The sequence below is a fragment of the Cervus canadensis genome, chromosome 2 (assembly GCF_019320065.1).
Source record: "Cervus canadensis isolate Bull #8, Minnesota chromosome 2, ASM1932006v1, whole genome shotgun sequence".
NCBI classification, from domain to species: Eukaryota; Metazoa; Chordata; class Mammalia; order Artiodactyla; family Cervidae; genus Cervus; species Cervus canadensis.
This window is the reverse complement of record NC_057387.1, coordinates 31,861,325-31,871,742: the sequence shown is the minus strand read 5'-3', so window position 1 is coordinate 31,871,742 and position 10,418 is coordinate 31,861,325. Positions and strand designations below refer to the sequence as shown.

Here is a 10,418-nt window from a genome sequence, read left to right as displayed (position 1 = left end):
ACCACTAATAAAGTGATCACCCATGTCACAGGCAGGAGCTGTGTGGCCTGGGGAATGCACTCCCGTTCTAGTTTGCAGAGCAATGGCCTCATGGTTGAGTTGGAAGGGGTTGCCTCAGACCCCCTAGGAGTCCAAGTTATCCCACATATGAGGGTAAATGACCTTGGGGACTGTGTCAAGTCAGGCTTCCTGGGCCTGTGCATCTGTCCGAGGGCGTACCTATGCCTGAGTGAATGGTTGTGCTTACCACACAGACACACACATTGGCTGCATAAACAGTCCTGTAAAATGATGACATCCGCCCCACAGCACTAACGCAGAGAGAGGGAGAAGGTGGCGTTGTGCTGGGTGCTGGGAGGACACTGCTGAAATCCACCTGTGCACAGGAATTGGGGAGCCCTCAATTCTGGAGAGCAAGCGGACCCGACAGCCATGAACCCTGACCCTGACACATGGGAGGCTCTGTGTGAACATCTGCTGACGGGAGTTATTGAGTCAAGAACCCCAAAGCTCCCTAGCGTCTCCTCTGGTATTTCCACCAAGTTGCTGTCAATCCCTTGCCTCCCTCTACCTGGCTTGTCCTCAAGCACCAGTATCAAAGAGAAATAAATTGCTTTCAATTGCTGTTATTGGTCCTGTTTGCAGCAGCATTGCTCGTACCATTCTTCACGCCATTGTGTGCGATAATTAGTTGTGTGTTGTTGAGAGTGAGGGAGGGGGTGAGAATGGGGGATGAGGGCAGAAGGTGGGTGCTCGCCTGAGATTGCTGTTAGCTAACATTGTCTCTTGCAAAGTGACCTATGTGAGGCTGGCGGTCTGTGCAGGGCATCTGAAACACACAGGCCTGCCTGCCTCTGTTACCCTCCCAACACCCGGCAAAATGCCACCTTCTCCCCCTGTAAGTTACTGACAGGTGGTGGTCTCTTGGTTCTCCTGTGGTGTGTCTGGCTCAGTGCCATGGTGTACAGATGGGCCATAACCATATTATTTTGATCTTACCTGGAAGGAGAATTTTACATGAAGGCAGACAGGCCCATCAGTTTTAAAAATTTAATTGAAGTATAGTTGATTAACAATGTTGTGTTAATTTCTGCTGTCCAGCAAAGTGATTCAGTTATGCAATATTCTTTTCCATTACGGTTTATTACAGAATATTGAATACAAGTTCCCCATGCTATACAGTCTGACCTTGTTGTTTATCCATTCTCTATATATAAGTTTGCCTCTGATAATCCCAAACTCCCAATCCTTCCCTCTTGTCCCCCACTCAGGCCCATCTAATTTTTTTTTTAACTTTTATTTTGTATTGTAGTGTAGCCAACTAAAAATGTGGTAGTTTCAGATGAACAGAGCGGGGATCCAGCCATACATATACATCTATCCATTCTCGTACAAACTCCCTTCTTGCCTAGGCTGCCATATAACATTGAACAGAATTCCCAGTGGTGTACAGTAGGTCCTTGTTGGTGGTTATCCATTTTAAATATAGCAGTGTGTACATGTCCATCCCAAACACCCTAACTATCCCTTCTCCCCATAGGCCCATCTTTTTAATGATAGAAAATGGCAATAGTTGCAAATGCTGCTGTGTGCTAGGCATCATGCTGAGCACTTCAGCAGCATCATCTCTCTTAATTTTCCACAAACCACCAGAGAGATCCTTCAAAGTGTAAATCACATCCTGCCCCTCCTCTGCTCCAAGCACTCCAAGGGTGCCCATCACCCTTGCTGTCAGGCCTGCACCATGCCTTGCAAGGTTGGTAGGGTGTGGTCTCCACTCCTGCTCCAACTGCATCCCTCCCTCTCCCTTCCCCTGTTCTTCTCCCTCCTTATTGCTCCTGGAACTGGCCAAGAAGGCCCTACCACAGGGCCTCTGCCCTGCTTCCTCCCCGCCAGGCTCTGCTCAGGGCAGTCCTTCACTTCATCAGGGTTCTTAAGTGTCTTCTCGGAGAGACCCTCACCCCATCTAAAGCACCATACCTTGTCATGCTCTGCTGTCCTCTCTGTCTTCCTTTATATTTTTTTATTTTAAATATTTATTTTTATTTATTTGTTGGGCTACACATGGTCTTAGTTGTGGCATGTGGGATCTAGTTCCCCAACCAGGGATCAAACCCAGGGCCCCAGCATTGAGAGATTAGAGTCTTAGCCACTGGACCACCAGGGGTGTCCCTCTGTCTTCCTTTTTAATAGCACTCGGCACCCCTAGCCATTTTACTGTAAATCTATTTGTTTATTTGTCTATTATCTGTCTCCCCCACATGAGGGCAAGGATCTTGTTTTACTCACTGGTCTATTTCCAGCGCCAAAAATAGTGCCTTCAATATAGCGAAAAGAAAGTGAAAGTGAAGTCATTTAGTCGTGTCTGACTCTTTGCGAGTCCATGGACTGTTGCCCCTGAGGCTCCACCGTCCATGGGATTTTCCAGGCAAGAATACTGGAGTGGGTTGCCACTTCCTTCTCCAGGGGTCAGACTCGGGTCTCCCACGTTGCAGGCAGGCTCTTTACCATCTGAGTCCTTCAATACAGTCGTTGTAACTAAATATATAGTCAATGAATACATAAATAAATGGACGAATACTCACAGAAGCCCATAAGTGCTATTCTCACCCTCATGTTACAGATGAGAAGACAGGCTAGATCTAGATTTGCACTCTGCTCACGGTCGTGACGCTGAGCTGCTGTTCTGTTCCCCACTCTCTCACTCATAAACGCTAGTCAACGTGTCTACCTGGGAGTCACATTCCCTTGAGACACTCTAAGAAAAAAAGTGTTTGATGGATTAATCTGTTTAGGAAATAATTACAAATTGCATTTCCCTGCTTGGTGTTCCAAGTGGTTACTAATATATGAAAGGCCCTGAAAATCCTGTGGTAAAAAAAAAGCTGGTGGAACTGTGTAATCAGTTTCCCAAAGCTTCGACTGTGTAAATCTCATGTATGTATTTGTATGCATGTAACACCTGTTAACATATTGCAGGACGAAGAGCTGACTCATCTGAAAAGACCCTGATGCTGGGAAAGATTGAGAGTAGAAGGAGAAGGGGACGACAGAGGCTGAGATGATTGGATGGCATTACCGACTCAATGGACATGGGTTTGGGTGGACTTTGGGAGTTGGTGACGGACAGGGAGGCCTGGTGTGCTGCGGTTCATGGGGTTACAAAGAGTCGGACACCACTGAGCGAATGACCTGAACTGAGGACATTTCTTGGGCAATAATGGCTTTTATCACTGTGAACAGAAGGGACTTTTATCACTGTGGGGATTGTCTGATAAAAGGTCCTGGGAGGTCTTTGGATCAGTTGGTAGGAGGGGCCGTGCCCAGACTCACCTTCCCCAAGACTGGTGTCCAAGCCCACCATGTTTGTTAGCCCCTGGATAAGGTCACGCTCAACCCGTAGAACAGGAAGGCACGTGGCTCCTGATTCCTTTAGCTGCAACCCAGCTCAAGCACGCTTTTCCTCAGGGACCTGTCAACTGGCTCATCCTCTGCCCTCTGGTTCCTGAGCCAAGTGACACTTGGTGTTTGTCCAGAGCCTCTTAGAGGACAATTCCTTATGAACTTCTCAGGACCATCAACCCCACAAGCCTCGTTTTGTTTTCTCACTCTTATGTCTCCCTATTGGCATTTTAACATTCTAGGGCAGCGGTCCCCAGCCTTTTTGGCACCAGAGACCAGTTTCATGGAAGATAATTTTTCCATGGACCAAGATCAGGTTGGGGGGATGGTTTTGGGATGATTTCAAGTACATTACACTTACTGCGCACTTTATTTCTATTATTATTACATCAGCCCCACCTCAGATCATCAAGCATTAGATCCTGGAGGTAGGGGACCCCTGTTCTAGGGGACCAAGGACACAGCCTTCTCACTATGTCCTCTCAGCCCCTCACTCTGTACTGAGCCGACAGGAAGTGCCCAGATCATTCTTGTTGGCTTGAGTGTGAAGGAGCCGATGATCCCGGGTTTGGTAGCAGGGAGGGGTGAATGGTGATGTTGCAAATCCCTTGATTTATTACCAAAGCCTTCCCCTGGCTCCAAGCAGAATAGAAGGATGCCCCAGAGGCGACAGGGACTGTGCGGTGCCATGCGTGGAGCTGACTGGATCACTGCGTCCTGAGAGTCAGAGCGACTGTCACTGCCACCGATGGTTCATCTTTATTGGTTTTGATGGTGATTCAGTGTCATTAGGGATTCAGGTCTCATCTCCATCTCTGAGATCATCTGAATAACAGTGCGATGGGCAAGAGTGGAGACAAGGCATCCACAGGCAGCCTGGGTCGGACGCTATAAATCTCAGGGCAGAGCCTGGCCTTCCGAGCTGGGAGGTTTGAGGTGGAGCGGAGGCAGAGGCGCTGGTAGTGCTTGCCTTCACCCCAGGTGACCATGAGAGGTGCCACGCGAGTCTCAGTGATGCTCCTCTTGGTGACCGTGTCCGACTGTGCCGTGATCACCGGGGTAAGTCGTCCAACACTCTCTCTGCCCCGGGTTTTGGGAGGATGTCAGGGTCTGCATGGGACAGGACCCGGGAACCACACAGGAGGCAAACCAAGAGCATGGGAGCCAGCCCCAGACTGCACTTGTGAGAGGCATCTCACAGGGTTCTCATATTAGTTAGACCTCGATAAAGGGGATCTGCTTCAGACAAACTGTGTAAATCAAATTCTGCTTTCAATAAATGAGGAGAGCATTGCAAATTCTGAAGTTTGGATCTTTAGTCAAAAGAAGATTTTTGAGTAATAATGAATCTTTTATAAAGTGGATTAGCACTCCCTAATCTATCTTTTGTGTAAATTTTAGTTTTCATGCATGGTTTGGCTCACATGTCAAGTGTAATTTACATAGCAAGTTGACTTAATTAAAGGCTGTGACCTTATTTAGCTTCTGTTGGGTATGTTTAATGTTTCTCTACTCTTAAGAAAGCCAGTCTTGAAACTCTTTCTTTCCCATGCGGTTTATATGTTTTGACTCTGTGCCCAGTTGATTGGAATAAGGGTGACGCCAACAATTGGCTAAGTGACCCAGAAACAAGTGTCAGATAACAAGTAGAAATCCAGTCCCACTGTGGGTGCACCCAGGTAGGCACATTATAGTGTTCAAGACACCCCAATAGTGGTTCTCCCTCAGAACATTGACTTCACCTGGACTCACCCTGTCGTGGGCACAGGTTGTGTGATGGTGATGGGACCATTCTTATGAAAACAGAAAGTAATGACTGATCTGGGAGCTTTCTAGGTAAAAAACCACTAGAACAAAAAAAAAAAAAAAAGAGGGACATTCACTTTTGTTTCAACTTCCTCCAGCTTTTTACACAGAAAATGGAAATGTAGAGAAGGTCAAACCATTCCTGGAACTGGATTAACTGTAATGTTCACAGAAAATCTCTTTCTTCTCCTTTCTAGAGGAAAAAGACTGAGTTTCAAAGCAGAACAAACATCAAAGGCAAGCCAGTGCTTTTGGGACCCAAAGCATAAATACAACTGTCAGGACAGAATTGTACCTAATGAATGTAAACTACTGAAAGCTGCCTTCCTATTGCGCAGCTTGAAGATTGGGGGGGTGAGAATAGAGGGCAGAAGCCATGGTTACCCCGCCAGGCAGCAGGTTGACCCCGAGTCTGGCCCAGAGGCAGGTCTGGCAGGAGGGAGGGCTTAGAGATGGGAAAATGTCTTCCCAGAAGAGCCTCCAAGGTGACCCTTGGGAAAACAGAGAAGACACACAGCAGACCCGAGTAGTCAGAGAAGTCAGAACTGCTCCCTCCACACTCCGAGCCCTGCTGCGGCCCAGTCTGACTCTCAGAAAGAGGCTGGGCTCTACCATCCCACAGGGCCCTGCTCCCTAGACCGTGACTGTCCCAAATTCAGTCCTGGAGGGTCCCTCCTCCCGGAGGGGGACAGTGATGCCACACCTCTGTGGCAGAAGAGCCAGGTGGAGTCCACTCAGCCCTGACCCTGAGCTTTCAGGGACCGGCTGGTGTGTGAGACGTGCCCTCACTAGGTTGGAGACCAGGTGACTGCCGCCTGCACTCCCTCTGAGGGTCGAGCAGCCCCAGCGTTCCCCACTTTACTGCAGTGCCCACAGGGAAGCCAGAGGGCACTCCATGGACCAATGGAGGAGTGAAGTGGAAGTTGCTCGGTCGTGTCTGACTCTGCGACTCCATGGACTATATGGTCCATGGAATTCTCCAGGCCAGAATACTGGAGGGGGTAGCCTTTCTCTTCTCCAGAGCGATCTTCCCAGCTCAGGGATTGAACCCAGGTCTCCCCCATTGCAGGCGGATTCTTTACCAGCTGAGCAACAAGGGAAGCCCAGTGGAGAAGGGCCAACCCAAACCCAGCTCCCAGCTTCAGCTCAGAGAAGCCACTGATCTCTGAAGTGGGAAGGTGGGGTGCTTCAACAGGGTGGCCTCTCCTGAGTCTGGAGCAGTTTAGTTCTGTTTTCCTTCATGTAGGCTTTTGCTTAAAGCAGCTTTGTGTGGGTCTTCCCCAGTGGCTCAGATGGTAAAGAATCTGTCTGCAATTCGGGAGACCCGGGTTCAGTCCCTGGGTTGGAAAGATCCTCTGGAGATGGGAAAGGCAATCGACTCCAGTACTCTTGCCTGGACAGTTCCATGGACAGAAGAGCCTGGCGGTCTGCAGTCCATGGGGTCGCAAAGAGTCAGACACGACTGAGCGACTAAAACACGCATAGATGGCACCTTTCAGAAACCAGGCAGGGCCACGCAGCCCCTGCCCTGGGAGCACCGCCCGGAGGAGTCCATCTCCATCCTAGAGGAGTTACTGTTATTAACCCATTTCACTGCTAATAAACTGAGGAACAGAGAGGCTAAATAACTTGCCAGTTGTCACATAGGGGCCAGGCAGGCCAGCAGAGATGCCCTGGGGGGAAACACCTGTCAGGGGGTGCTGGCCCCTCAGATGAGACTGGGTTTCCAGGGAGGACTGAGGGGGCCATGGTGGGAGGGAGAGGCACCACCCCGAGTACTGCTTGGTGGGGGCTGGAGGGTCCTTGTCCAAGAAACTTGACATGGACCACCCTGGGGTGCAGGCCGCTGGGACCCTCCCGCTCGAAGAATTTGAGTTAACTCAATCTCATTAGCACCCACTGAGCATCTCCTGGTGCTAGAAAAGCTCTGTCTCCTAAGTTCTAGCCTTGTCAGAGGAGGCCTCCCCACCGAGTGGCTCCAGAGGATCTCAGGGGGTGCTCAGATCTGGTTCTGCTGCCCTGCTGAGCCCTGAGCTTCCTGCCTCCACAGGAGCAGGGGTGGCCCTGCACGGCCCTGGGTGTCCCGGGGGACTGAGGCCTGGGTACCGCTCCCAGCACCCCTCTGAAGGGCTTTGGGATGTACGTTCCCTTCCGGTTTCTCTGGGGTGGTGCTCCCAGGCACTAATGGCCCCTTTGTCTTCCCCCCGCAGGCCTGCGAGCGGGATATCCAGTGCAGGGCGGGCACCTGCTGTGCGGTCAGCCTGTGGCTGCGCGGGCTGCGGGTGTGCACCCCGCTGGGGCGGGCAGGAGAGGAGTGCCACCCCGGCAGCCACAAGGTACTGCTCAAGGCACGAGGCGCTGGACCAGTGTTCTGACTCCAGTCTAGGAGTCTCTTGCCATTTCCTTACTTTGGGGGCGGTTGGGGTACGGTGGGGTCCTAATTACACAGCCTGTAAGACCTGGAGGCTGGAACCCCAGTTCCTCATTTACTGAAGGCCCTGGGTCTCAGATACCTCATGCATACAAAGGGGGGCGTAGACCGACACCCCTAAAGTTTCTGATCTGATAAAATTCGGAGTCTCCCGAATGCCCTTTACTGCACAGGATTCTTCCCTCGGGACTTCCCAGGTGGCTCAGTGGTAAAGAATTTGCCTGCAATGCAGGAGACGAAGGAGATATAGGTTTGATCCCTGGGTTGGGAAGATCCTCTGGAGAAGGGAACGGCGACCCACTCCAGTATTCTTGCCTGGAGAATTCCATGGACAGAGGAGAATGGCAGGCTACAAGCCATGGGGTGGCAAGGTGTTTGACATGACTGAGTGACTGTGAACGCACACACAAACACCCACATCCTTCCCTCAAGAACACAATGCAGTAAGACTGTAAAATAGGCTCCCACCCAGAGCCTGAGTATGAGGGGTGTGCAGGGTGAGGTTGGCCGGGCCCCCAGGGCACACACTTTAAGGAGACTCACTCCTCTGTGCCCTAGGCATGCAGCACCCACTCTGCTTCCTTAGGAGCTCCCAGCTCAGAGACCACAGAAATGGCCCCACGGCCTTTTTTTCTGATTGTCAGGTGGATGCAGCAGCACCTGTGGGCTTGCGCCCCCTTCCCTGGGCTTTCTGTGGCCAAGATGCTCTGCAAGCCCCTCTGGGGAGCACGCCTGCACCCTGGAGCATCCTCCAACTGTGATCCTCTCTGGCACAGCCTTCCTACGCATGAGGAGGCTGAGGTGGGGAGGGAGACAGGGCACAGTCCTTGTAGCCTTGGGGTAGTCCCAAAGCAGGCAGCAGAGGTAATACACCGACTGCTTACCATGTGCCAACCTTCATACTCAGTGATGTTTTTGCAAGTTTAAACCTCTTTAAGTTTATCATGTAAACCTATTTACAACCATATGTGGTAGCCATTATTATTAACTCCTTTTACGGATAATAAATTGAAACACAGAGAGGCTAAATAACGTGCCAGTTGTCACACAGCTGGGAATCGGCAGACTTAATTTGAGCCCAGGCTGTCGGACCTACCTATGCTCCTAACCCCTCCTACTCACCCTCCTTGAGGAATCCTCAGTGGCTCAGCCTTTCTGTGGGTGTGAGTCACCCAGCAGCTACATCCCTGACACCCACACAGGGTGGAGAGTGTAATGGATGAGCTACAAGTGATATTCAATCACCAGTGTGGGTGTGAATTTGTGAGAGAGTGGGTGTGCTGGGTCAGTGGGGTGGGGGGGTGGTGGGTGGTGTGGGGGCTCGTGGAGTTTGGGGGATAGGCGGGTGGGCCACATTGCATAGTGGCTGATCACAGTGTCAGAGCTAGATTGCCTGAGGTCAAATCCTGGCTCCTCCACAAGCTGGCTGTGTGACCTTGGCATGTTACTTAACCTCTCTGTGCCTCAGTTTCATCCTCTATAAAAGCCATTATTGTGGTGCTGGGGTGCAGGTGATGAGACATTTCAGCCAGGGCTGGGCCGGCCAGAGGCTCCCCGCCCGGGGGCCTGCCTCCCTTTGGTGAAGGTGACGTCTACCCTCCTCTCTCCCCGCAGGTCCCCTTCTTCAGAAAACGGCAGCACCACGCCTGCCCCTGCCTGCCCAACCTGCTATGTTCCCGTGGCCTGGACGGCAGGTACCGTTGCTCCACCAACCTGAAGAACATCAACTTCTAGGAGTGTGTCTGGTCTCAGGACACCCACCGGGGGTGCCGGGCCTCTTTCTGAGCACAGCCTGGGGTGGTCTCCCTTGGACTTTTATTTCTGCTGAATGGCCCAGCCCTGCATCCCCTTGGCTGTCCCACTGCCTGCACTGCTGACCTAGGCCCCTGCTCCCCTGCCCACATATGTGCACCGAAGCAGACACCCGTCACAGGGTTTTACGGCCTGCCCGGCCGGCCTGTGGGATCCTGGCTGGTGGCCATGGTCCTGTAGGAAGCCCGTGTGCACGGCTCAGGCCGTCTCAGGGGCGGTGAGTGACAGGGACCTACCCCTTCCTTGTGTCTCTTCCTGCCCTGCCCTTCGTCCCCCACAGGTGAACTGTCCTCCCTGGGCCCTGCCACTCCCCTCCGGCACGTGCACTTCTGCCTGCATCAGTGACCTCGTGGAAAGTGTGGGGCCCCAAGACGTCAGTTGGCCTCCACACGGCTGCTATGGGTTCAGCCTGCGGCCAGCCTGCTGGGTCAGAAGTGCAGGCCTCCCATGCCCCTCCCAGCACATGTTACCAGATCACAGTGAAGCCCCCGATCCTGCTGCCTCCCCGTGAAATGCCAACAGTGGTGGTTTATGAGGCAGTGAGTGAGTTCCCTTCAATAGTCCCTTTCCAAGGGTCAAGAGCAGGTCTGTGTGTGACCCTGAGGAAGCCTCTGGCCTCTGCTCAGCTGGAGGAGGGATGGGGGGTAGCCGGTGGGCCACTGATTTTGGACACAGGAGGGGACCGTGAACCAGGACCATGGCCAGGCTGTGTGTGCCCCATGTCTATTATAAATACAGCATCTTCTCTAGAGACTGAGGGCTGCCTGAAGTTCAGAGCAGTTTGTCAGGGTGTCACACCGCTGGCCTACATCTCATGTGCAATCCCAGTCCCCCTCAGCACCTCCCATCTGGACCCTGCCCAAGGCTCGCCCAGGCGTGGTGATGCCGGTAGCTGTTTGCACTGACTACTGGTTCCAGAATAAAAGCATGAATAAGGGTCAAGTGGCCGTGTGTTCCTGCCGTGCCT

The 10,418-nt window shown here is 52.1% G+C and overlaps 1 protein-coding gene across 1 annotated transcript; it reads left to right on the top strand.

Moving 5' to 3' along the window:
- The first annotated feature begins 4,348 nt into the window (after window positions 1-4,348).
- On the top strand, window positions 4,349-9,373 carry PROK1 (prokineticin 1). The gene is made up of 3 exons (XM_043447088.1): window positions 4,349-4,461; window positions 7,419-7,544; window positions 9,254-9,373. The coding sequence occupies exons 1-3, from the start codon at window positions 4,390-4,392 to the stop codon at window positions 9,371-9,373; spliced, it is 318 nt and encodes a 105-aa protein (XP_043303023.1). The 5' UTR covers window positions 4,349-4,389.
- Window positions 9,374-10,418: the final 1,045 nt, after the last annotated feature.